This window comes from Danaus plexippus, chromosome 4, assembly GCF_018135715.1.
Source record: "Danaus plexippus chromosome 4, MEX_DaPlex, whole genome shotgun sequence".
Taxonomy (NCBI): domain Eukaryota; kingdom Metazoa; phylum Arthropoda; class Insecta; order Lepidoptera; family Nymphalidae; genus Danaus; species Danaus plexippus.
This window is the reverse complement of record NC_083538.1, coordinates 2,756,610-2,782,650: the sequence shown is the minus strand read 5'-3', so window position 1 is coordinate 2,782,650 and position 26,041 is coordinate 2,756,610. Positions and strand designations below refer to the sequence as shown.

General features: G+C 33.5%; 8 protein-coding genes across 8 annotated transcripts; 3 read left to right on the top strand and 5 right to left on the bottom strand.

Moving 5' to 3' along the window:
• Positions 1-684: 684 nt before the first annotated feature.
• On the bottom strand, positions 685-1,772 carry LOC133319552 (atherin-like; the record flags this gene model as incomplete). Its single annotated transcript, XM_061524524.1, has 1 exon — positions 685-1,772. A coding segment is annotated over one exon (528 nt), but the record flags the coding sequence as incomplete, so codon positions are not given.
• LOC116768494 (pre-mRNA-processing factor 40 homolog A) lies at positions 1,769-10,756 on the bottom strand. Its single transcript, XM_061525696.1, has 18 exons — positions 10,550-10,756; positions 10,260-10,481; positions 9,497-9,652; positions 9,274-9,422; positions 8,710-8,861; positions 8,116-8,240; positions 7,500-7,648; positions 7,232-7,343; positions 7,025-7,150; positions 6,620-6,749; positions 6,141-6,247; positions 5,625-5,730; positions 5,087-5,316; positions 4,221-4,418; positions 3,534-3,653; positions 2,815-2,931; positions 2,226-2,380; positions 1,769-1,929 (listed from the first exon to the last, which is right to left on the bottom strand). The coding sequence occupies exons 1-18, from the start codon at positions 10,550-10,552 to the stop codon at positions 1,776-1,778; spliced, it is 2,511 nt and encodes an 836-aa protein (XP_061381680.1). The 5' UTR covers positions 10,553-10,756; the 3' UTR covers positions 1,769-1,775.
• A 414-nt stretch (positions 10,757-11,170) lies between these two features.
• On the top strand, positions 11,171-12,278 carry LOC116768765 (barrier-to-autointegration factor). The gene is made up of 2 exons (XM_032659576.2): positions 11,171-11,426; positions 11,814-12,278. The coding sequence occupies exons 1-2, from the start codon at positions 11,301-11,303 to the stop codon at positions 11,958-11,960; spliced, it is 273 nt and encodes a 90-aa protein (XP_032515467.1). The 5' UTR covers positions 11,171-11,300; the 3' UTR covers positions 11,961-12,278.
• Positions 12,279-12,372: 94 nt separating this feature from the next.
• On the bottom strand, positions 12,373-14,380 carry LOC116768682 (syntaxin-5). The gene is made up of 4 exons (XM_032659467.2): positions 14,230-14,380; positions 13,672-14,148; positions 13,335-13,543; positions 12,373-13,258 (listed from the first exon to the last, which is right to left on the bottom strand). The coding sequence occupies exons 2-4, from the start codon at positions 14,057-14,059 to the stop codon at positions 12,800-12,802; spliced, it is 1,056 nt and encodes a 351-aa protein (XP_032515358.2). The 5' UTR covers positions 14,060-14,148; positions 14,230-14,380; the 3' UTR covers positions 12,373-12,799.
• Positions 14,381-16,310: 1,930 nt separating this feature from the next.
• Positions 16,311-17,489, top strand: LOC133319658 (RING finger and transmembrane domain-containing protein 2-like). The gene has a single exon (XM_061524819.1). The coding sequence runs from the start codon at positions 16,370-16,372 to the stop codon at positions 17,336-17,338; it is 969 nt and encodes a 322-aa protein (XP_061380803.1). The 5' UTR covers positions 16,311-16,369; the 3' UTR covers positions 17,339-17,489.
• Positions 17,490-17,603: 114 nt separating this feature from the next.
• On the bottom strand, positions 17,604-18,805 carry LOC116768751 (magnesium transporter NIPA2). Its single transcript, XM_032659556.2, has 3 exons — positions 18,589-18,805; positions 18,379-18,521; positions 17,604-18,307 (listed from the first exon to the last, which is right to left on the bottom strand). The coding sequence occupies exons 1-3, from the start codon at positions 18,803-18,805 to the stop codon at positions 17,705-17,707; spliced, it is 963 nt and encodes a 320-aa protein (XP_032515447.2). The 3' UTR covers positions 17,604-17,704.
• Positions 18,806-19,749: 944 nt separating this feature from the next.
• Positions 19,750-23,441, top strand: LOC116768579 (ribonucleoside-diphosphate reductase large subunit). Its single transcript, XM_032659324.2, has 5 exons — positions 19,750-19,979; positions 20,050-20,138; positions 20,653-20,830; positions 21,079-21,278; positions 21,354-23,441. The coding sequence occupies exons 1-5, from the start codon at positions 19,940-19,942 to the stop codon at positions 23,232-23,234; spliced, it is 2,388 nt and encodes a 795-aa protein (XP_032515215.2). The 5' UTR covers positions 19,750-19,939; the 3' UTR covers positions 23,235-23,441.
• A 203-nt stretch (positions 23,442-23,644) lies between these two features.
• On the bottom strand, positions 23,645-25,285 carry LOC116768354 (uncharacterized). Its single transcript, XM_032659046.2, has 6 exons — positions 24,986-25,285; positions 24,657-24,916; positions 24,421-24,567; positions 24,244-24,340; positions 23,814-24,012; positions 23,645-23,746 (listed from the first exon to the last, which is right to left on the bottom strand). The coding sequence occupies exons 1-6, from the start codon at positions 25,055-25,057 to the stop codon at positions 23,670-23,672; spliced, it is 852 nt and encodes a 283-aa protein (XP_032514937.2). The 5' UTR covers positions 25,058-25,285; the 3' UTR covers positions 23,645-23,669.
• Positions 25,286-26,041: the final 756 nt, after the last annotated feature.

Sequence of the window (26,041 nt, the reverse complement as noted above, 5' to 3'; positions counted from 1 at the left end):
TGCAGAACTTGCAATCTGTTAAGGCATGACAAGGTTTTGTAAAATGTGACCTTGTTTGTAGGTGACCCCCAGATAGTTGGCTCTTTTTTGCGTAAGTAATTGGTCTGTCGTACAATTTACTGGCTCTTCTGAACCAATAACAGCCCACGGAGAATAAAAAAAATATATTTTTCTAATTATCAATTTGACACGAAAAATTTATAATATTATGGAAATTTGATTTTATTTATGTTTTAAAAAGTCATGACTTCTTTGGTACATTTATTAAGATGAACCTCTGAAGGTTCTAACGAAAATAGAATTAAAAAATTTCCATTGTTGCATTGACCGGAAAAACCGCTCCCAAATGACATTTGGCCAATTAACGTATGCTCGATATTGTCTCGCAACTGAACGCTTGCGTGCAATTGTTTTCGCTTTACAAAAGCCTTAAATTGCACATAATTTAAATTTATTCGCTTAAGATTGCCAAAAATCACAAAAGTTCCACTTATAAAAAAATACAAAACACGTCCAGAACAAAGAGTAATCAGTGAGTATTAGTTACAATAAAATAAGTAGGTTATTTCGTTGATTTTGTTCCATTTTAAGCTCACAAGATCTTAGCATGGAAAAAATAAAGCTATCGAATCTCGTAAATGGAATATTTAATTGAGGGTAGAGTAGAAAAAAAAACGAATCACATTCGGTATCTACATTTTATTTCACAGAATTTTATTAAAAAGATCCTTTGACATAATTTACAGAATGTCATAAATGTGTATTATACTAGACCCGCTCCGTGTCATAAAATTAGCGTTCGTTCCCAGAGAATATATAAACGGTTGCAAACGACACTGGATTAAATAGAAAGAACAGCGGTTACACGGAATAATAATTAACACCGAACTACTTGTATACAACGATAAGGATTCACCGAACTACCGGCTACCAAACGATTACCATATCTGACAGTTACACGAATCGGCCGAATGATTATACGATGGCTACATCGCAAAACCTAAGGACGCCCCGACCCGGACGTTACACTATATAAAACATACAATTATACTATGTATATGAAGAAAGGAAAGGTACGAGTGTCCGTAGTACATGTCGTAAGTGGCTACAATAATAATTATAACGTCTCTATTAATGGAGTATATATGTGAACGTGTATTTATGTATAAGTGGTAAATGTTATACGTATATTATATTTGTAATGTTCCATGTATACAGGATGCATGTGACATACGTTTTTCCGTTTACAAATTCGACGTCTCAGATTCGGTGTCCGGCATCGGCGATATGAGAGGTTGTTTGGTGCAGTCCTCCGACAGCGACAGCGGGCTGGGCGGGCTGGGCGGTCTCGAGGGCGGGGTCGTGTTGGGCAAGTCCGCGGCTCGATCGCAGCACGGCGAGCTCGCCGGGGTGCTCGGTGATCGGTTCTTGTACACGAATTTAGTAAAGTCTATTCTATCTATGGACCGCCTCGTTTGCGACGACTCGCCGCAGTAGGGCGGCGTCGCCGGAGCGGCGGAGGAACATCTCGACCTCACGCCCGGCGTCCTGGCACGGGCAGCGACTTCGACCGCCGGCGAGCGGGGGGAGCGCGGGGAGCGGGGCGAGGGCGGCGGCGGGGAACGGGGGGAGGGCGGCCTCGATGGCGGAGAGAGGGGGGGGTAGTGGCGCACGCAGATAGCGGCGGGCAGGGGGCTGTGCGGGCTGAGCGGGCAGTGTGCGTGGCGGCGGGCGGGCGGGTAGCGGTTGAAGATGTGCACGTGCGTGACGCGGCGTCAGTCGGCCTCGTGCTCGTGCAGCTGAGCGAGGAGAGCGGCACGGCGCGACTCCAGCTCGGCGTCGCTCCACACGGCGCCGGTCGCGGAGCCGGCCGCCGCCGTCACCGCCGCGCCTCCCACCGCCGCCGCCCCGCCGGGACACGCCACCGACCTGACGTCATGACACTCATGTTCTAGTCCGTTCAGACTCATTCATTATAACATGTTTGACAGCGATGCGTTTTCAAATGAAGTGCGGACAATACGCGTACAGAGTTACAGATTTACTAGATTCAGATATTTGTCGATTCTCTTAACGCAGCTCAGATGGAAACGCATCCTTTCGAGGTTCAATAAAAAGCATTCGGCGATGTTAAGAGGTTTCTTTTATTATCCTATATGATGGTTGATACATCTCGCGGTGGACGCGGCACAGTCGCGGGGTCTGGGGGTGGGTCAGGGCTTCACCTGTCCTTCTTGTCCCGTTTCTCTTTTTTCTTCTTGGGTCTGTGGGGCGGTTCGGGCTGGTCGGGTGAGCTGGGAGCGCTCCTTTTGGTTTTCTTACTCCTGTGCTTCGCTGGTTCCTCGTCTGTGATACCTCCCTCCTCAGGCGTAGGAGATTTCTATATGTGGAAATATATGACAATAAAAATGCAAAAATAAACGCTTAATAAATATTCAATTACAATTTTTGTAGCAGCAAATAATCGAATGTTGGCCCTGATTATTATTATTAGAGACATAAAATATACACGATATAATTTTATTATTGGATACACACATATGTATCTAATATACAATGAAAAACAATAATATTATGTAGACGAAATAAATACTTATAAATTAAGTAATTCTAAAATATAGCTTTAACGCAGAAATTATATTTTCTTCGACTTCTCTTTCTCATTAGTCATTATCATCAATCTACCTACATTGGTCTCGTATACTATTATGGTAAATGAAATCAAGCTAAATCTCCCAGTGAATGTTAGTGTCCCGTGGACACTGCTCTGTGCCCTACATTGACTGTCGTTAAGACGCTGTATAAAGCTGTTACCGGCGGCGAATGCTTGCGATGTTTCTTTTTAGTCTTCTTGTTCTTACGTTCCTCGTCCGAGGGCGAGGCGGTCCCGGAGGACAGACGAGTCTCGGACACGGAACGGGAACGAGACGGCTGGAAATATATAATTAGTCTTTTAAATTCTTTATAACACGGTTTTATGGAATAGAGAATACCTTAATCAGATTTTTTTTTATATTTGCATCGTGATATGTAATAATTAAAAAAGGGAATGTAATGATACATATATAGTAGGTATTATATCTAAGTTTACTTATTAGAGAACGTTACACAATAAATAGAACATTTTTTAAAACACTGATCAAAACTATTACAGAGTACTTGTATGATTGAGTGAGAATATAAATATTACACGATTAGCTGATAACAGGAATTTGTGCTGCCATATTTGGTTGCTTTGACGAGTGACTTTCATTTTAAACCTAATACACGATGAGCTGTAATGCGACATGCGATAGATAAACTAAAAAAAACTTTGAGATGTCGTAATCAAAAATACAATAAACATATATTACTCATTCTTATTCTTATCTCTGATATGTTTGGTCCAATAGTAAAACGGATAATTAGTGTAGTAACAAAATCCAAAACCAAAAAGTCCCTTTACATATTTTAATATGTCTGTATGCATAAATATATTATAACGAATCCTGCCTTACTATAAGATAACGTTTTACTGTCCGTTATGATAATACCTTCAAGCTCACGATAGACGGCGATCTTGACCGTTGCTTCTTCTTTTTGGATTTCTTCGATTTTCTCGGCTTGGGGTGATGGTAATGCATACAGCTCTCCTCCTGCTCGTGTTGATAGTCCTGAACATTAACAACAGTGAATTAGAAATAACAACAAACATATATATGTTATACTCGAGATATTGAAAATATTAATTGAAAAGAATATCTATTAAATTAATGATAAACAAAGTCATGTGGTTAATTAGATTGTAACTAGTGATGTATCCAATGTCCGCATACAAATTTTGCAAACACCTGAGTAAATAGAAAGATCGTAACCGAAGCTGAAATAGATAAAAAAATTACACTTTTGTCGTTCTAGTACATCACTAACAGCAATTTTAAGAGATTTGCATTATACAGTGCGAGATCTACAATAGATTTCTAGAAACATTAAAAACGTTTATCCCCACTATATAAACACTTAAATGACTCCACCCACAACGCATCATACTGTGATCGTACTAGGAACGTGTCAGGCCCGGCATGTAACACGACACGCTCTACTATGCCCTCTAGAGCATATCAAAGCCATATGTATCGGCTTTGATGAGGTAGCGTCAAGCCCAGGGTAGAGTCCTTATGGGAATATTACCTTAATACTTCAACATTATTTACAACCGCCCCCCCACCACGTGTTCTCACCATGTATATCCGCTCACGTTCGTTCTCGTCCTGCACGGCCACTATCTCTGGTGCGTTCAGATCTATCTTCTCCTTCGCCTCGGCCCACGACAGCGCCGGGTCCAGTCGAGCCTCGCTCAACAACCACTTGAACGCGCTCTCGATTTTCTTCTGAGCTTTTGATTCCTCTTTCAATTTCTCCTTGTTCTTCGCTTCGGCCTTAAAAACGGGAAAATTTTACCATATTATATTATATGGTGAAATAGAATGACTCTTTTTCTAAAATAACACAAAATAATTACAATATAATAAAATATGTGTACTAAAATTATATACTTCTTTTAGTCCGTATGGCAATCGAATATCTCGTTATATTTTATATATGTGTAAACTTAACAGCAAGTTTATTTTGAGAATTCATGATTATTAAAAGATTTTTTTACCACTATTGGTATGTCTGTCACAATATAGCAGATGCAAGTTAGTTCTGGTAATATACCGGATATTAGTGTATATCCCAGACGGATCAAAAAACATTGTATCTCATTAGTTATCTGTTATTTGATGATTTCTTCTAAGGTGTTTGGGAAGCAGTAAAAAACCAGTATATTAAAATAATAAAACGAAAGATGTCAAAACGTCAAGTGGCTCCATCTATGCTTTCAAGGACAAAAAATACAGTACAGTACAGATAATGTAGAAGAAAGAAGAAAGATCCGAATCCGCGGACCTGACTCGGGCTTCGGATCCCCACGCCTTTTTAGATTTTCAACAACATCTCTTTAGTTAGTGCTTACATTTGTGACAACAAACTAAACTACAGTCCCCTTGATAACATAATCGCACGCCCAGAGGAAACTATTATTAATGCTATAAGAATAAAGTACCTTTTCAAGTAATGAATTGTATGTGAGCTTAACGTTCCCGGCGTCCAGCGACGCCGACTTGCTGTCCTCGCACACGACGGTGGCGAATTCCTCGAAGGTGGTGGTCGGCTTGACTTCAAACTCTTTCTCCTTCAGGATCTCCTTGATGATTTTCTTCTCGTCGTGGAACCTCGCCTTGAGGTTCTCCACATAGAACTTGAACAGGTCCAGAGGTGTTGAGCCGTTTTGTCCTGAAACATACGGTAAAGTAATAAATATATATTAAAAAGTCAGACGATGGAATCTGGCAAACTTTTTATGTTTTGTAATTTGTTTGTGTTTGATTTGAGTCCAATTCCTGTACGGAAGGAATGTGAAATATTACACAATATTAAAAACAAAAATATATGTATATAATCTGTTCTTATGAGCATTAACTTTAATTAAATCTGAATAGTGTGCTACAAGTAATAAGTTCTGGTGATATCACAGATGATAAAATTCAATATTTCCTACATATATGGACTCGATTGTGTTACATAAACTATTAACTAGTCACCGAGCATAGCCGAAAATCGTGTATCAGCTGATATGACTGGATACAGTTCGACCCACAGAGACATAGAAGTCAACTTCCCTTCTTCGTGCAGACCGTCCAATAGTGCCTGCAAAATTTACAATAACCTCTTGATGATAAGATTTTCGCGAACATTCATTTAAATAAAACTAATATTTTCAGATATTATTCATTAATTTATTTACTTTGCAACCGACACGTCGGCAGTATGTAGTTTAAGATAATAAGAAAACTCGCACAACCGAAAATATAAGTTTTATTTTAATAAATTCTGGTTGTGAACAAGTTAAAACTTGGTCGGTATTGGTAAATAATATGATGTCAAGTATAATGTGGGTAGATCGCTTCGTCATATAATGTTCTGTCATAGTCTTGCCATTTAGCACAGTACACATATTACGAACATAATATAGTTTTATTGACAATACCTCTTTAAGAACTAAATAGATTAAAATCTATAAAGATACTACTTAATTTAAATTATATATATATTCATACCAGAAAGTTATCTCTATTCTTCCTCTGCTGTCGTTTATTCCTCTTCTTGACTTGTTCTCTTTCTTGTAGATATTCAGCTTCCATATTTCTTATGTGCTGCTCGAATACTGTTTAACAAACAAAATAATAACTTTTTACATATTAGAAAGGAGGCGAACCAGTAGACGGCCTACTTGATGGGCAGTAATCACTGGTGTTCATAGACATCTGCAACATTGGAAATGTTGCGGATGCGTTGCCGACATTGATTGTGTTAGAGGGAGAGGAAAGATTGGGAAAAGAGAAAGGGCAACCGTCTCTCTCACTCATCGGACGAAACGCAGTCACTAAAGACTACTTCACGCTGACCTCCTGTGAGAGGGTGGTACTTTCCTGGTCGAGCCAGCCCATGTTTGAGCTGTAGTTGCCCACAGCTAGGCTCCACCTTAAACACATTATCTGTATAATATTCTATGGTACTCTTCTTAAAAGCCACTCACCTATTAAAGCGTCCTCTTTGTCCATACCCAGTAGACTGACGTCATTCTTAAAAGCAGCATTCTCGAGTAGTAATACTTGAGCTTCACTCCAAGTACTGTTGTAACTTATTTCATTCATGTTTTCTAAAACCTAGAAATGTCAGCATAAGAATAAAAAGTCATAGACAATTTTTTTTTTTCTTGTAACTTTATAACACAAAGCTTTTCTCCACTATTTAAAGAAAAATTATGCGAATTATATACACATTTGTGACAAGCCTTCGGACTAATTTCATTGAAACGAGTCAAGTGATTTTAGATGAGCACAATGAAAAATAACAATTCTACCACCTGTATTACATCTCTGTGATTAAAAAATTATTTGCCCATGAATAGCCGCAAATTTCTCACTAATTCATTACTAACTTGAGATAAAATTTTCATATTCCGTTTCTTCAATGCCTTGGCCTCCTCTTTTTCGCGTTTCGCTATCGTGAAGATGCAGTCTTCATAAATGTCTCTTCTGTCCGAGTCAGGAACACATCGCCATATCTTTATATTAATATTATTCATTAAATAACATATATACAGGTAGGTAGTGTAAATATAAACACCTATGTGTGTATAGAATACCTCTAGATTATTAAACATTTCCTCGCACTTGTAATACTTAGTGAGTGACGTCACACGATCGCAACTCAATAAGAACTCCTCCAAATTCTCCCGATTCTTTTTTGTTTTTAATCTGTAACAAATTTGTAGAAATTTAAATAACGAGAAACTTATATCCAACAAGACCATAAGTTGTATATACATTTTACAACGAAATAAATGATTATATAAATTAATGGCTTATATTTAAAAAAAATCTCTTAAAAAACTTTAATAATTTAATTCGTACCTCTGCTCCTCCCTCTCGTCTTTAAGTTTCTGTGTCTTGTAGGCATTGAACGCCTGTTTCTTTTCATTTAATTTCTTGAACGTGACATATCTCGGATCTTTTGATATAATCTTGACGCATTGCTCCCATGTAGCATTGGAAGGTACATTCTGAAAATTATAATAAATAAATTATGAATAATATTCATATTGTTTAACTGATAAGAACTTTTAACGTGTATCAGGGTCATGAATATGTCAGAAAATAGTTAAGCCTCAACCGACAATTTGTTTTGTATTTGTAATACAAGCCTTTACTTACCATTGGACAAATTTATTATAACAAAGAAAATTTATGTCCAAACTTAGCCCAAAAAATAAACCTTAGGGCTAAGATATTTTATTAAGACAACCCCAGAAATCAAAACCTGCTCTAATCATGAAAATTTTAACTGTTTGTTGTGAGACTTGGTACTTATAGATAGTAATTTTTTTCTCAGTTTGACTGCTGTTTTGTCACTTCAGTAGGTTAAATTGTTACAAGGAACCATTGAAAATGATTACAGATAACAAAAGGGGAGAACTTTGTGTGATACATTGGAACTAATATTATATGTATGATGTATGGGATTCCTAACCCTTTCTTTGAGCAGCTCCTTGAACGCCTCTATGGCTTCCTTCTTGTCTTTGTACAGTGTTTCAGGAGTTGGTTCAGCATCAGCTCCATTTGGTTGTGGTGGGGCGGCTATTTCCTCAGGCTTTACTGGGATTATGAGGAAAATATTATTTAGTAAGTTTACAAGTGTCTCTATCTAAAGCTATATTCTATACTTCTAAATATTCTTTAATGTGTTACATTTTATAAAATCCCATGCGCTAGTTTTTGGCAGAAGTATATGTAATCAAAATAATAAAATGATTATGAATTTTTATAACTTAATTATGGCAATTATTTGAACACATAAGACTAAACACTATTAGGACTACATAACAATATACACAAAAAAGTTAACTCACAATAAACAAATTTAATAAAGTTTCCTTTGTCTATGGAATAATTTTTATGGCTATTAATGTCAACAAAAATTATTTTAGGGCATTTAAAAATGGAATGAATATATTAACCAACTTAAAAAAAGGTTGACGTTCTCAATTTGTCTGTAATATTTTTATTTATAAAAATATTGAAATTACTTAAATCACCAAACAGTATTAAAATCATTTAAACTTACTTTCCTCTGGGATAGGTATAGATGTCGTAAGGCCGGGGTCTATAGATGCTAGTGTCTTGGCCATAGCTTCATCTAAAGCTGATGTACTGTTAATGGCCGGGGACATTGGCAGAGGTACTTCACCTGGCGGTACCTCGGCATTCATTATAGCACTGAAAATGAGTAATTTTTATATACCCATGGAATATTTACCATTTTCATGGTTTCAGTTTATGACAAACGAGATAAACTTATTTTTATATATCCCATGAAGAGTTATATCCTATGACAGTCTGGAAGACTTTAATTTCTAAATTTTGAATATGGAATTAATTAGATTTCTCATAAGAAAAATCTGGCAATTTTGCATTAGATTTTTCTGCCTGCAAATTATTTATTGCACCAAAGATCTTTGATGATTTCGTTTATATGGAAGTTTATATTTTAAAGTGAATAACTTGGTTAAAATTTACAAGTGTCAACAGCAGACCAGGTGCAAGGTGTGTTTAATTATCATTTTGTAGAAAGGAGAGTTCATTTCTGTTCAGCAACACAATCTTATATTTAAATAACATTAAAGCTTACTGTGCTGCTTCTTCAGCGGCTATTTTGTCTTTTATCTCTTGAAGTTCCTTTGGGATAACCCAACTAGATTCCTTTGTTTCAATATTATGATAGTAGACTCGGCCAGCATCTGTGGTATATTCTTTCCATACACACGACGACAAAAGTTTCTGTAATTTTCAATCAGAATTAAATATACAATAAATTTGTATTAACTACTAAACTTATAAAATATTGAACAAACTTCAGCGGGGGTTTTCAAATCATCTGGTTTTTCCCAAAGACTCTGTTTTGTTATGGAATTGTAATAGTAAGTACGTCCATCTGGTGCTTTGTGTTCAGTCCATGGGGAATTCTGATTCACCATGGGCGATAATTCTGGTGCTGGTGCACTTAACTCCTGAAATACAAGGCCATTCATCAATTATGCAACATTTATAACACATTCATGTTTGAAATTGATTTATATATGTATCTATATATAAAGAAATCAAGTATTGTGATAGTTTATATAAAACCATAATTGCTTTTTTGTCCTTCAACATGTAATAACAATTCAACAATAATTCAGGACTGGTTGAGAATGCCATGTTGGTTTTAATACTCAACAAAGTAAATAAACACTATTGATTTTATAAAACATTGTTGTTTGTTGTTAAGTATAGCATACAAGCACTTAAACAAATATAATAAAAAGAATAACAAGACCCGATTGAAAACTAATACAAACTTATCATTAACTTTTAATTTTATTTATTAGTTTTAAAGAAATTTTAAGTAAATTTAAATGAAGTATGATATGATTGTCTACTTAATTGAATCAAAACAAGTTTTAAAGGGTTAATTCAATCATAAAATGTATTGAATACACAAAGAACAATGGAAAAAAATTATGCTAAAACATATATATACAATATAGTTATTTAGAATCATATATATCTTTGATTAATGAAACATTATTGCAAACCATTTACATTTATGTCATTTACTGAAGAGTGGATACTTACTGGTTTAAAAGGTGGAAATCCTGGTGGAGGCATTGAAAATGGTGCCATCATAGGTGGAAAACCCATCGGCGGAGGAAGTGGCATATTCGGTGGCATGCCGGGAACCGGCGGCATCGCTACCGCGGGCGGCATGGGAGGCGGCAATCCGCCGAGCATCGGCGGCGGGAGCAAAGGCCCAGTGCTCATAAGGCCTGGTGAACTAGTACCAGAGCCAGGAGTATCCTTAAATTCGTCCTTAATTTAGGTCTTTGTTAATTTTATAATAAAAAAAAATTTTAGATTTTTGTTACCATTGTGCATGAATAATAAAACTTCTTAGATTATTGAGTTTAACAACTCAATATTCATATATTATTTCGTTATAACTATTATATACAAATTTTGTAGTTAGATTCATTAGGCAAGTGAAAATAGACAAAAAAATTATTCAACAAGTCTATGTTCTACACAGTTCGACTGTATTTCCAATCAATGCGACTAATTAGTAACTTGTAAATTCTGTCAAGTGTTACCTATATGCTAATGCGTCTGTCAGTTATAGTGTAGTCAGTACTGCTATAAAGAGTATACAAAATTGTGTTTTTGAGTTTTCAGCTACTGAAACAAAGATAATACTAAAAGTAAATGTTTTTGAGTGTTATAATAATTATAAATAAAAAAAAAACAAGAATAAGATTGTACACATTCTATAAAATGTAAAGTGTATGTTTTGCTAAAATTAGAAACAGCTTTGATGATGAATATACTTCTTCTTGACTAAAATTTATATTAAGAATCAGGGTCGCAATGAGAATAATCTTGTTGTCAAGGTTTTATTTTGGAAAATAGTCATAATCCATTTAGGTCAATGAAAACTATTTATCGATCCTTTATAATGAGTGTTCAAGAATAAAACTACAACAGTTATAGAGATCAGTATAGTCTGTGACAAAATGCTATGTAATTAAAGTTTGAAAGCAAGAATAATTTATGCCGATTTCCTTAAACTCGCGTTTTGCGATATTTCTTTTTTTGTGATAAATTTGTTTGGTATAAAATAAAATGTCGAGTACCTCCCAAAAACATCGCAACTTTGTTGCCGAACCCATGGGTGAAAAGTCTGTTACAGATTTAGCTGGTGTTGGTGAAGTGCTAGGAAAGCGTCTAGAAACCGCTGGCTTTGATAAAGTGTGTATTTTGTTTTTGTAATTATGTATCCTCAACATGTTGTGTTTTTAACGTCTTTGTAAATTTTTATATATTGATATATACGCCAACTGTCTAGTAAACGTAAACGTGTTGCTATTCGGATGGCGCGAAATAAGATACTTGTTGACTAGTAAATAGGTTACATTGTATACATATACTTTTCGGTTTCCTATAATAACTTCCTACTGCCTAATTACAATGTTTATACAGGAAGTAATAAAAAAAGTATTACTATCAAACTCGTGCAAAACTCGAAAAACCAAAATATAATATATTCAATATAAGACGCCGATGGCATGAGTCACTAGTGATGATTCTTTTATAGCGTAATCGTTACATTTAACTAATAACAACATTTATTTTCAGGCTTATGTTGTATTGGGTCAATTTTTGGTATTGAAAAAGGACAAGGAATTATTTCAAGAATGGATGAAGGAGACATGCAGTGCTAATTCCAAACAATCTGCTGACTGCTACCAATGTTTAAAAGATTGGTGTGATGAATTTTTGTAAACATTTACTGAGTGAAAGGATACTTTATTTTATATATACTTGTATATGTAATAGCTACATATGGTTATAATAGGTGTATTGTGTAAATAATATAAGATTTGTTAAATTAACTGAACAAATTATGTCTATTTAAGTACAAATGTCTGTTCAGTATATTCTATTATAAGTATAAGCTGTGTGGAATATATGTTTTTTTGAAATCCTAATGATTCTTAATCTGTTGATTGTCATAATTTTAATTTCTGGTCACACAATTTTGTAGAATTCATAACTGATCTAATAATTTGTTATTCTGATAATATATGTTTTAATAATAAATGGCACTTTTTTTAACATCGAGGACCAATAACTACAATATTCCTATTTCCATTGGGAATAATTTAATTATTCTTATAAACAATGAAACAAAATATCCTAATCAATAAATTTTACTGCACCAATATATAATTCTCACAAATAATATTAATAATATATTTATAGAATACTTTACACATTCCCTTTATATGTACATAGTATGATCAAAGTTATCAATACATCTTATCTCTGTCGTAAAAATTAATTAAAAAAAAAAAACATTAATTTATAATTGTCTAACATAATAAACTTGTGTCCATTAAATTAAAAACAAAAAATAAAAAATGAAGTTTATTCAAGTCATCGTTGGAACTGGCGATGCTCTAATTAAAAGTAAATCAAATATCTATTTTGCGATTTAATCACACCATCATTGTTAAGAGAACACTGAATTTTGAATAAAAAAACCGACCTCAATTATAATAACTTACAAATCAATTAATGAAATGCTTTAAAATTTTTTTAAAATGGCTGAAAATCAAACTTTAAGCCAAGAATACGACAAAGAATATAAAGAAGAAAATTAATACACCAAAGACTTTAAACATGAGTGCTCTATTTCCTGTTATATTTTGGAAATATTTCATTATTTCTCTATGGCCAGCTTCAACATTCATTTCAGCTTCTTGGATGTTGGCATCTATTCTGCCTATAGCCTCATCCTGTTCTTTGACCATGTGAGCCAATTGTTGGAAAATCCCACCCAACTCTACAATAGTACTCTCAATGTTATGCATAGTCTCCGCTCTTTGTTGCACATAGGAATCCGTATCATCCCTTAGTGCTAATTGTTGGCTTTGAAGAGGAGAGGTGTCCCCTAAATCTATACTAACTTCATCTGGTTGCAATAAAGATGGAACCTCTTTGACCACTGGAGCAGATGCAGAAAATTGTGTGCGTCTATTATTTTGATGCTTAAGATTTTCAGACCTTACTTCAAGTACCTATAAAAATATGTATATATATTTAGTATCAATATACAAACAACTGATCTGTGAACTCTTTTATAAATAAATATACCTGTTTAAACTGGTTACTCATAGATGCAAGTCTTGACTGTAGTGCTAGGACTACACTAGAGGAATGGCTATGCATGCTCTTCCGTCCTCTAGGCATTTCTCCGAGCCTTGCTATCTGCTGATTCAGGGAGTTTAAATCTCCTTTTATAATATATGTTAGCTCATGGATTTCCATAGGGCGATCGTCAAATAGAGACTTCTTTTTTGCCACTATAAATAGAGAAACAAATATTTATTCTAAGCAACCCTTATTTTGAACCAATATTACGGAATATGAAAGTATTTTAAAATCAAATGGTTTTGAATAAAATTGTAAAAAAATATTTGTTTATACATACACAAGGCAAGCTTTTCAAGTTTGGTGTAGGTACTTGTTATGTTTTTACTTATAACTTTTGCCATACTCATAAATTGAGAATATGTTGCGAGCATTGCAGCTTTTTTTTCATCTTTTATTATAGGCCGAGCAAACGTTCGACCTTGGAGACTTCTAACTGTTGACGCAAATTCTTGAGTCCTATCTCTAGCAGCCATCACTGCTTCAAATACAAATTCCTCAAGAAAGTCGAACGAAGTATCTGGTACCGAGTAGTTCTCTTGCTGCTTATCAGAAAATGTTGGCTGGTAAATGTGTCCGTTTTTGTTGAGTTTATCGTAGGGTATTAATTCTTCTTGTAAAAGAGGTGTCTTATCCGACACTCCGACGTTTCGACGACGAGGGAGCATTGCATTATTGACTTAAATCTTATTAGGAAGTAGCCCCTTCACTTATAATACAACACCACTTTCGAACTGATGTAACAAAACTTTGGAACCTAAACATATAATTACATTAAATTATTACAAAGTAATCAGTATGCCCAGAATATATATTTTTTAAATAAATGTTAACATACTTCTCAAAGACAAATAATTTATTCAAACAATAAAACTTGAGACTGATTAGGAGAAACTAAAATTATATTCCCTTAATTAAAATTAAGATGAACTAGAGTTGCTGACGTTGACATTTTGTTTCGTGGATGACATTTGCGTTTTATAAATCAGTTCTCAGATTAACAACAAAGTAAAAAATAATAGTTTATAACATAAGCTATAGTTAACATAAATTTTTATATTATATACATTTATATATATTTTTGTAGTATGAGGTAATAGCATGTAATTAGATCTTATATTTGCGTTTATCAGTGCCTAAATACAGAGAGTATATAACAGATATGTCACGTAGATAAGAAGTTGATATAAAAAAATTGAGAAAAATTAAATAAACATAATTTTGAGTGTATGTTTTTAAAATAATAGTAGCTCATTACACATATAAATCAACCGTCTCTTATAACAATTTAGTTAAAGTTAAGATAAGAAGGGAATTGAGATTGATTGAGAAGAGAAACTACATATAACAGATTTGATGTTAAGCTGAGAATTTTTATATTAGATAGAGGCATGTAAGGTAGTTTTTTTATTAATCTTCGTTTAATTAGAATTAGGTTATAGAAACATGGAACGTTAAAAAGGAGATGAAATAATGAAATGAAGGCTTCTGGAGGCATATTTTAGATATATTGCCATCTGTGAAGACGATTTAATTACACCTAGGACGATTCTTCACAGCTATGTAATCTAAATTTATTTAACATTTTAAAGAAAAAAATCCAAGTAGATCAACTACTGTCCGTGTGACTGTGAGGTTGTAAAATGTAAACAATTATTTGTGCGAAGCCAAGAAAATTAACCTCATTTATGAGTATATGATTTAATTTTAATATGTAGTTATTTTTTAATTAAATGAATTAAAACTAAACTTGAATAAGTTAAACTCTAGTTAATTCAAGTTTAATATGTGAAGTTTCGGGCACGCCGCTGTAGCGGCGGTAAGGCCCGTTCTAGAGGAATGGCTCAATAGGAGTCATGGCGCCCTCAGCTTCCGGCTGACGCAGGTACTTACCGGACACGGGTGTTTCGGGAAGTACCTTTGTCGCATAGGCCGGGAGCAGACGTCCCAGTGCCACCATTGTGGTGACGGCCGCAACGATACGGCGCTGCATACGTTGGCGGAGTGCCCAACTTGGGCCGAGCAGTGCCGTGACTTGATCGCGGCTATAGGTGATGCGGGAAATCTCTCGCTTCCGACTGTAGTGTCTGCTATAGTAGGGAGCGAGTCTGGCTGGTGTGCCGTCGCCACCTTTTGCGAGGCTGTGATGCTCGCAAAGGAGGTGGCGGAAAGAGAGAGAGAGGCTGCCTTCTCTCTCCCCTCCCGCAGCAGACGCATTGGGCGCCGAAGGGTGGCAGAATTCCAGCCACCGTAGAGCTCGGCCTGTGGACGGCAGATTCGGGGCATCGTGTCGTCCGAACAATTGCAGGCTTCGAGGCGGCGGCGTGTGTTCCGCGCGCGCCTCATAGTTGAGTCCTGTGGCCGGGTGACGGCCGCAGATTGGCTGACGGGGCCCACCTGACCATCTGGTGGGTCAATACTTGTCGGGGGGGTGGCGTCGAATGCTTTGGCGATACCCGCCCCTTTTGACATATGGGTACATGAGGAACACGGGTTGGTTTTTAGTCAGTAAGAGTCTGACAGTCCCCTTCGCCCTTCCCCGAGGGCGGCGGGGCTCCATGAGGATTTTCCAACCCGACACCAAAAAAAAAATGTGAAGTTTCAGTTTCAGTTTGTCTTTTTAAACCTGATTTGTTTAATTACATCTATTCATTATAATAACTTACTTTAATTATTTTAAGTAATTCAAAAATTATAATCATGAAAATCATGTAATTATGCTAATTTAACAATTATATTGAAATAAATACGATTACATTTTTTTCATACTCTCGGAGTACAACATAAATAAATTGTTTATGAAAGTATTTTAATTTTATTATTATTTTCATTGTCCGTTGTGTATTAAGTCGTACAAAAAAATGTGTATAAAGAAACCAACCACATTGACATTTATACTAATATAAACATTAAATGTCAAAATTAAATTATTATGTCAGTTAAGGAGTCGAAGTTATTAATTTAAAATATGTTTAAAGATGATTGTATATTTAGCCCAAGTTGTCAACCTGATAGCTTCTCTGATCCAGAATTTTATTGTTCTTACATCTGCTGTGGGTCAGGTGATAGTTGTATTGATAACAAATATATCAAGTCTAATTATAAAAAGTATCGGAAGTTTACTGATATTTTTTCAAATAATTTATGAAGATAATAAAAATATTTTTACGGAACAATTGCCTAACATGGCAAACGAAATGTTTGATGCAATATATGGTCAAAGTTCGCACCTTCAGAATATTTTACTTAGCTCTTACGAGGATTTAATTTATAAGCTTAGTACAATCTTAAGCAGTATAAAGTGGACGTTCAGTGCAGTGTTTATTGTTTGTCGTGACGTTCTGTTGATTTTGAAAAAGACATTAATATTTTTTGGTGATACATTGTGGCTTTTGCTTACATTTGTGCCTGTACATTTGCCCTTAATCTTAAAGACATGTATTGTGTATGTTAAAGATTTAGTAGTTAGTAATGTTATCGATGTATATATGGAATTGCTTAGAGTAACAAATTTTTTATCCGATGTGCCTTTGGAATCATTCATAGGCTTGATCACAGCCATTATTATAACCCGTTCCTTTATACATTTTAGATCAACTATTCAATATCAAATAACCAATGTTTATTGGATAACTTTGAGAAAGATAATGTATTTATACTATACCATTTATAACTATTTCACTGATCCCGAAGGGCGTATTATAAGTCAATTGGTTGGTGGTCAGCCCATTGTGTCTAGGAATATTCATGTACTGGACAACTCCGATGATCCCAATGGCGCGGATGCTTTATGTGTTATATGCCAGGAACGTCAGAAGTGTGTCTTGACATTACCCTGTCGACATGTGTGTCTCTGTACTGAATGTTGCATGAGGTTGTATGACTACCAACGCACATGCCCTGTCTGTAGAACATTTATTTATCACTCGGTTACTGTTTATTTATGATAATATTTATTACTCATAAATTGTATCCACATATTTTCTGTTGGGCATCTTCAAAAAAATGCTTCTTTATTTCAACAAAATTTATTACATTATCCTGTCTTCTCTGTTGACATATTTAATATGGTAATTTGAAATATATATAAAAAATTTATGGCATGTTTTTTTTATGTAAGATTGTCACTTTTGAAACAGCTTGCCTTATAAGGTGAGGTAATTTTTTGTGTAAACTAATGTATTCTTATTGAGACTTATTAAAAATAAACAATTTCTTGTAAGAAAATACTTATTATTATCATAACAATACAAATTTAATAACTTAATAATACTACAACATAAAATTTTAAATGTCAGGTAACATAATTTAAATTAGTGTACAACAATATTATTTGAATTATATTGCGTTTCTTTTACGATATTCAGTAAAAAAACAGCAATCATAAGAATAAGAAAGCCAACAAAACAACCTAATATGTCTTCTATACTCATATGTTCCCACTCCCTAAATAAAATTCCAGAAGACATTATGACTAACACGGTAAACATTACATAATACACAGGTGTCACTACATTTGTACTAAATATATCTATTGCTTTGTTCAAATAAACCATTTGTATCATTATACAAGCTATAGAGGAACCTAAGAGTAACCAAAATATATATGATGATATATTATTAACATTGGTATTTATGGTTTCTTTAATGGCCAAAGCGACTCCTTTACAACACACCACAGTTAAGCTCCCTATCGCAGAACAAATTAATAAATACACTGTCACATTGGTGTTACCAAAACGAGGAACAAAGACCATCTTAATAATGACAGACATCAATATTATAGTTATAACATAATATACAAAGGTGTAGTTTGTAATTTTATCTGATAGTTCAGCAAAACTAGTGACCTCATCATGTTTTGGTGAGTGCATGACAAATATAACGGAACCCAGCAGACATAAGAAACATCCAAGCTGAAATAAAAATATTATTAATATAAATTTTAATATAATCAATTTACTATTGCATGACATTGAAACCAAACCTTTCCAAGGAAATACAGTTTTTCATTGAGTAATTTACTTGAAAGCACTGCAGCTACAAGTACACTTAGAGCACCCAAAGGAGTTACAAGTGCTGCTGGGGCAAATCCGTATGCTATTAGATTGGCAGCCTCTCCTGCACCCACTTAAAAGAAAATTATCATCAGCATACTTATTAGCAGTAAAACTTTTTTTCTTAATTTTCATCATACTTGTTAGGAGTCCGAGCCACCATAGCCATTGTTTCAAGTATCCATACCCTCCTGCAGACGCTCTAATATTTCCCAGAGCATTCATACGCTTCAATGCTACTTTTTTTATAATAAAACTAGATCCAATAAATATACTCGATGATATTGCGAGACTTAGCCCTATTACAAAGGATCCGTAGTCGTTATCTTGTCCATCTATATTTTGGTTCAACTTCATTTTTTTTACTTCTTGTCATAACTAAAATAGTTTATCAAACATATATCTATTATACTGATAAGAACAAAACTAGTAACGTTCAAAAGACTGTTCCGTTGATTATCAATATGAAATCACATGAATCAAAAATTTTAAATGGGGTAATGAGCATCCCATATTATATATTCGACATAATATTTAGGTTTTAAAAATTGACTTTTTGAAACTTAAAAAAAATTGTAGTCAGGTGGTAATGACAGATTTGATTGTATTGGATTTTTTAACTCTGTGATAACTACCCAAAATTTAAAGGCAGTGCCAACAAAAGGAGAAGCAAATTAAAATCTTTTTGTTCTATAAATTTTTTATGAATATAGGTGACTTAATTTGAATTTTAAGATAAATTAATAGCCGTTCCAATTGAACAAACGTGTTTTTTAATAGTGTATTTATTATGTTGATAATTTATTGAAGGTAACGTTTTCTTGTTTTAAGTCGTACTATATTTTAGAAATCAGTAAATATATTCAATATTTTTAATTCCAACAAATAAAATTAATGAAAATACCAACATGTTTTACGCTTTTAGTGTCCTATTTAAAAAGAAGCATGTTCTATGAAAAACTTTTGTCTATCTTCTCCTAAAATATATTTAAGATACTTGAATATAAAAAGAAATTTCTTTTTGAGAGTATTTTTTAAAATACATGCTTATAAACACAACATTTACAGAGGACAGTTTCGCATTTTATTACATAGATACCTTAAAATAAAAACTAAGGAACATTCTACTTCTACTTTAGCTTTAAATACGACTTTTTTTAAATATGCTAAAGATACCAATTTTCTAGCAGCTTGAATGACTAATTATAATTTAGTAATAGGAAAGGATAAGTATAAATATAGTATTATAGCAACACATAACAATAATACCGTTAAGTAAATTTTTTTAGTGGATAATCCTTTATTTTCCCGCTTTTTTAACTGTCATTGTATACAAGTTACCTGCGGTTGCTGTCGGTTATCAGAAAATAGAGTTCCTATATATATTTTCGTGAAGTTTTTTTTGAAGTGTTTGACACTCATCGACACTGATATAATTACTGGGTAGCAAGATACTTTATCATTATTATAGAACACAATATAATTATTAAAATGGTCGGAAAAATAAATAAATTATATGTCCTTAAAAGGGGTAAGTTTTTTTTAACTAAGTTATTATTCTAATTAGTTCGATAGATTATTCACTATAAAAGTTTATTTAGATGGCCGAATGGAAGAAGTGCATATTGATAAAATAACATCGAGGATTAAAAAATTGTGTTACGGGTTGAACATGGACTTCGTTGACCCTGTGAGTACATAAAAATATCATTTTCCTTAAATATGACACTAACATTTATTCCTGCAAAGATCTTAATCTAAAGGTAATATTTGTTGTATTTATGTATCAATCAATTCGATCATGACTATAAATCACAGGTAAAAAAAATTTTTTTTTTTTTTTACCTGGGACAAGAACATTTATTTATAACTTTTTAAAATTATAATTATTTATATTCCTTATTATAGCTTTTTTATTCCGCTTAACAGTTTAGTAAAATATCATACCAGTAACTACAACTTTTCTGTAGTTATATCTAAATTGATGAATAGAATACTACTTATCATAATGAATTTATTATAAGGTAGTAAGGTCCTCTTTATTTCTTTTAACTAATCATGTGCCGTAATATTTGTTCCACACTATAGTTCATCTCATCTCTTTATTTTCTAAATATTAAGCTGTTTAATAGATATACATGTTTTTAACTTATGTACTTGTGTATAAATAAAATGTTCATTTAGCCAATGTTTAACAATAACAGGTGAGTATAACACTGAAGGTCATAAGTGGAATATATTCTGGTGTTACTACAGTGGAATTGGATAATCTTGCAGCTGAGACAGCAGCTACAATGACTACGGACCATCCCGATTATGCTATTTTAGCTGCCCGGCTTGCTATATCTAATCTTCATAAGGAAACTAAAAAACACTTTTCAGGTAATCAGATTTTTTATCAGTAAAAAATTCTATGAAAATGCTTTTTAAATTTTAGAGTTATTATCTTCTACAAATAAATCTTAATTGTATAAAATTTGAATAACATCTTTTTCAGTCAAGTAAATATTATTAATGTACCAAATTTTAGATTTTTTTGCAAGTACTTGTTTATACATCGTGGCATTTTATTTACTCTTGCTATTAATGAAGATATAACATACATTTCAACAAAAACTTTTTTTTCATAGATGTGATGACTGATCTATATAATATAATTAATCCATACACAAAGAAAAGATCACCCATGATATCAGATTTCCACTACGAGATCATTATGAACAACAAAGATAGACTGGACTCGGCGATCGTTTATGACAGGGATTTTAAATACAACTACTTTGGATTCAAGACTCTTGAGAGGTCTTATTTATTGAGAATAAATAATAAGGTGTTTATTAGTACAATTTTAATTGAAACGTAATAAATTTAGAATATAATTTAAATTTATATATTCTTTGTGTAGGTTGCTGAACGTCCACAACATATGCTAATGCGTGTTGCTATTGGAATTCACGATAAAGATATTGATGCTGCTATAAACACATACAATTTGTTGTCTGAGAAATATTTCACACATGCGAGTCCTACATTGTTCTCAGCTGCGACTCCAAGACCTCAGTTGTCATCCTGTTTTCTTATTGGCATGAAAGACGATAGTATTGAAGGAATTTATGATACATTAAAGCAGTGTGCACTAATCTCAAAATCGGCTGGTGGAATTGGTCTTCATATTCATTGTATAAGAGCTAAAGGAACTTACATAGCTGGTACAAATGGTATTTCAAATGGACTCGTTCCCATGTTGAGGGTGTATAATAACACAGCAAGGTATGTTGATCAAGGGGGCAATAAACGTCCGGGAGCATTCGCCATCTATGTGGAGCCGTGGCATTCTGATATCTTCGAGTTTTTGGATTTAAAGAAGAACACAGGAAAGGAAGAAGTGAGGGCCAGAGAATTGTTTTATGCTCTTTGGATACCAGATTTGTTCATGAAGAGGGTTGAGAGAAATGAAAATTGGAGTCTGATGTGTCCCCATAACTGTCCAGGGCTTTATGATTGTTACGGTGAAGAATTTGAAGCGTTGTATGAGAAATATGAACAAGAAAACAGATTTGTCAGGCAAGTACGCGCTCAGATATTATGGAAAGCCATTATTGAAGCGCAAGTCGAAACTGGTACTCCATACATGCTGTACAAAGATGCATGTAACAGAAAAAGTAATCAAAAAAATCTTGGAACTATCAAATGCAGTAATTTGTGTACTGAAATTGTTGAATATACATCGGAAGATGAGGTTGCCGTGTGCAATCTCGCCTCAATAGCTCTAAATATGTTTGTTGAAAACAAAAAATTCGATTTCAAAAAACTGAAAGAAGTAACTAAAACTGTTACACAAAATCTGAACAAAATTATTGATGTCAACTTTTATCCTGTACCGGAGGCGAAAAACTCGAATATGAAACACAGGCCCATTGGTATCGGCGTTCAGGGATTAGCGGATGCATTTGTTCTTATGAGATTACCGTATGAGAGTGAGAAGGCAATATTACTTAATCAGCAAATATTTGAAACGATCTATTACGGTGCGCTCGAGGCAAGTTGTGAGTTGGCCGAGAGAGATGGTGTTTACAGCACTTACGAGGGAAGTCCTGCTAGCCAAGGGATTCTACAGTACGATATGTGGAACAAAACACCCACAGATCTTTGGGATTGGGCTGCTCTTAAAGAAAAAATTGCAAAGCATGGTCTTCGTAATTCCCTTCTATTAGCGCCAATGCCCACTGCCTCCACCGCTCAAATACTAGGAAATAATGAATCGTTTGAACCTTTTACATCAAACATTTACCAAAGGCGAGTTTTGTCTGGAGAGTTTCAAGTGGTCAACCATCATCTTTTAACAGATTTGACTCAAGCGGATCTATGGGATGAAGAAATGAAGAATCTCATTATACATAACAATGGTTCCATTCAGAACATTGAAGCAATACCCAAAGACATCAGAGATCTGTATAAAACAGTATGGGAGATTTCCGTCAAGACGACAATTCAAATGGCTGCGGACAGAGGAGCCTTTATAGACCAAAGTCAGTCATTTAACATACATGTCGCAGAACCAAATTATGGAAAATTAACATCCATACACTTTTACGCATGGAAAATGGGTCTGAAAACTGGCATGTACTATTTACGAACAAAACCAGCTGCCAATGCTATACAATTCACCGTAGATAAGTCTAAAGTTAAAATCACCAATGGTAACACGCAGAAAGATGAGGCAAGCATGTCCATGATAGCTTGCTCCTTAGCAAATAAAGACGAATGCTTAAGTTGCGGTTCTTAATAAGTTAGTTAAGAAATAAGTTTTTATATATAATTATGTGTAATAAATATTTTTCTAAATTAAATAAGCTTTAATAATTCCGCACAATCTACAATTTTACCAAATAAATGAGATACAAAAAAATAAAGAATGTTTTTAATTACTTAGATCAGATTTAAACATAGTCTAAATATAAACAGTTCTTAAATTAGCGTCCTTGAATTATAAAAAAAAAGTATTTATTCTCAGTTAATATTTTTAGTTTAACTACAAAATTATTTGACTCAAGAAAAAAATTACATTGTTGTTTCGTAGAATTCAGGATATTATGAAAAGATATAGCATTGATATAAAGATATATATTATATTATAATAAAACACAGAAACCTTTTATATATTGTTTTTATAATTTAGTATAAAATTATACTTACAGTATAATAAATATTGAAAACAATGTCAATTTTTCTTGTAACTTCTTAAAATGGGGTGTATTATGTCAACTGCTTCATAAACTTCTTGATTAGTTTTAGCGCCTGAAACATGTATAAAGGAATTATGTGATGATAAAATTAATATACATATTTATTACTTAATATTTACCTGTTATAACCATTTTTCCATTAACAAATATTAGCAACACAACCCTTGGTCGTATCATTCTATAAACGAGGCCAGAGAAAAGTTCCGGTTCATATGAAGTGAACTGACCGTGAGCTTGCTGTAGCGCTTCCAGTTTTATGGGAAATCTTAAATCCGCTGTTGCTAGAAAATTAAGAACTTTGAAATCAACAAATTTCACCTGCAATATAAAATGTTAATGTCAAGATAGAGAAAAATTTTCCAATCAACTGCATATGTAAGAAAAAATTGATTAGTATATAATGTTGCCGCAATTGGACCTGAATTAAAATGTCTAGAAAAATAGGGTCTCAAGAATGAGAAGAGCAGAAGCAAAAAACAGGCCAAAGGTAGCTTATATACTCTTGTCTAATCTACAATAAATAACATGAATGTTATTAAAACGTGTTACCGGAAAACCAAGTTTCTGAATAATTCTTGCAAATTTTCTAGCTGCGATATATGAGTCATGTCCATTTTTGGCTCCCGTACAGACTATTTTACCAGATCTGTAAATTAAAAATTCAGTAAAAGATAGAATATTATTTTATACTTGGTAGTTACCTATTTGTATATGTATTTATTATACCTAAATACTAGGGCTGTGGCTCGCGGTTCCAAAATCTTCATAACGACTCCATTAAATCTAGCAGGGTTGTATTCTGAAAACCTTGTTCTACAGTATATGTCTAACAAATTCAGTTCACAATCTAAACTTACTGTAGAAATACAATTTCTGAAAAAAAAAATTGTTTTAAAGTTTATAGAGCATGTTCAATAACTTAGATTTTATTAAAATAACTTATATATAAGTGTCATACTAACTGAAATTTTATACTATTTTTTGCTTGATTAACTGCACTTGCCATTGGGGTAATGGCACTCATAGAATTATGTGGATTCACAGATGGAGTTTGTGGAGTGAATGTTCGATGTGTTGGTGTCAAAGTTATATCTCCTGAAATTTGTGGAGTTGATGGCACATTTTCTATGGAATGAGGCTTAGGTGTTCCACTTGTTAAAAGCTTCGTATTCCCTCGTTGTGGGTTTTGTTTTTCATTAACTGGAGTGTGTCCATCAGTTTGCTATAATATATATTTTTTTTATTATTACAAATATTGTATATGAAGTAAAAATTATTATAGGTCACCTACCATATTTTGTACATTAACATCAGTCACGATTTCCGCCATAGGGCAGTCAGGAACAGAAAGATCTGAATCCATGGTGAAAGAGAAAAACAATTGTTTTTACTATTGCATTTGTATATTAGATATTAAACTAATAACAAAAATATTTCTAGGTAATTTTTGTTTATTTTCGTTGTTAACTAATGTTAATAATGATATAGACTGTTGTAGCATTCAATAATTTAAAAAAATGTACAGTAAACGTGTGCAGTCCTTCACAAATATACAGAGATATCGAATCTGGACAAAACACTTGATTCTGATCTCTGATGACAATTGACAAGAGTAACACGACTGACAGATGATACTACTATGACAATTGACATTTACTGACATTTGTAATAATTGCAATGTGGAAATGATATTAAGTAATATTAGAAATATTGCCTACAATTATACAGACCATAGTAGTAATATAGTTCAATGAAATAAATTTTTTTAATTTTCTTTAATTTTACCTCCCTTATGCAAAAACTAAGCTTTTTAGATTTATCTAACCTTGGGGTTCGATTGTAGTTCCACGTATCTAAAAAGATATTTTATCTTACTCATGAAAGAAATTGCTTTGCATTAGACTTATGTTTATATTGCTACTGTATAAAAGTTTTAGCTTGATTAATATCGTGCATCTGGAGTTTTTCTTTTGTTTTTTGTGGTGACCAATTTCACTTTTATGTGCTCATTGTGTAAGAATACACATGTATTTTCAGAAGAGAAACGGTTTATCTAATAACTGTTTAAATAAATGAAATTTAAGACTTTCGTAAGTATTTAACTGTTTAAATTCTTTAACAAGTTACTTAAATTGTATATAAAAAAAAATACCAAATTTAATCTTAACTTATGAACTTATCCGAATATATTCGAAAAGGGAAATTGTAGGTCTTCTGTTATCGGTATAGTATATATAAAATCTGTGTACATGTTAGGGCACATTCGAAAAATATGGGACTGTCTAAATTAGAGACTATTTAACGGACAACTGCCATCATGAGGGTTTCGAAAATAATATTAGCCCAT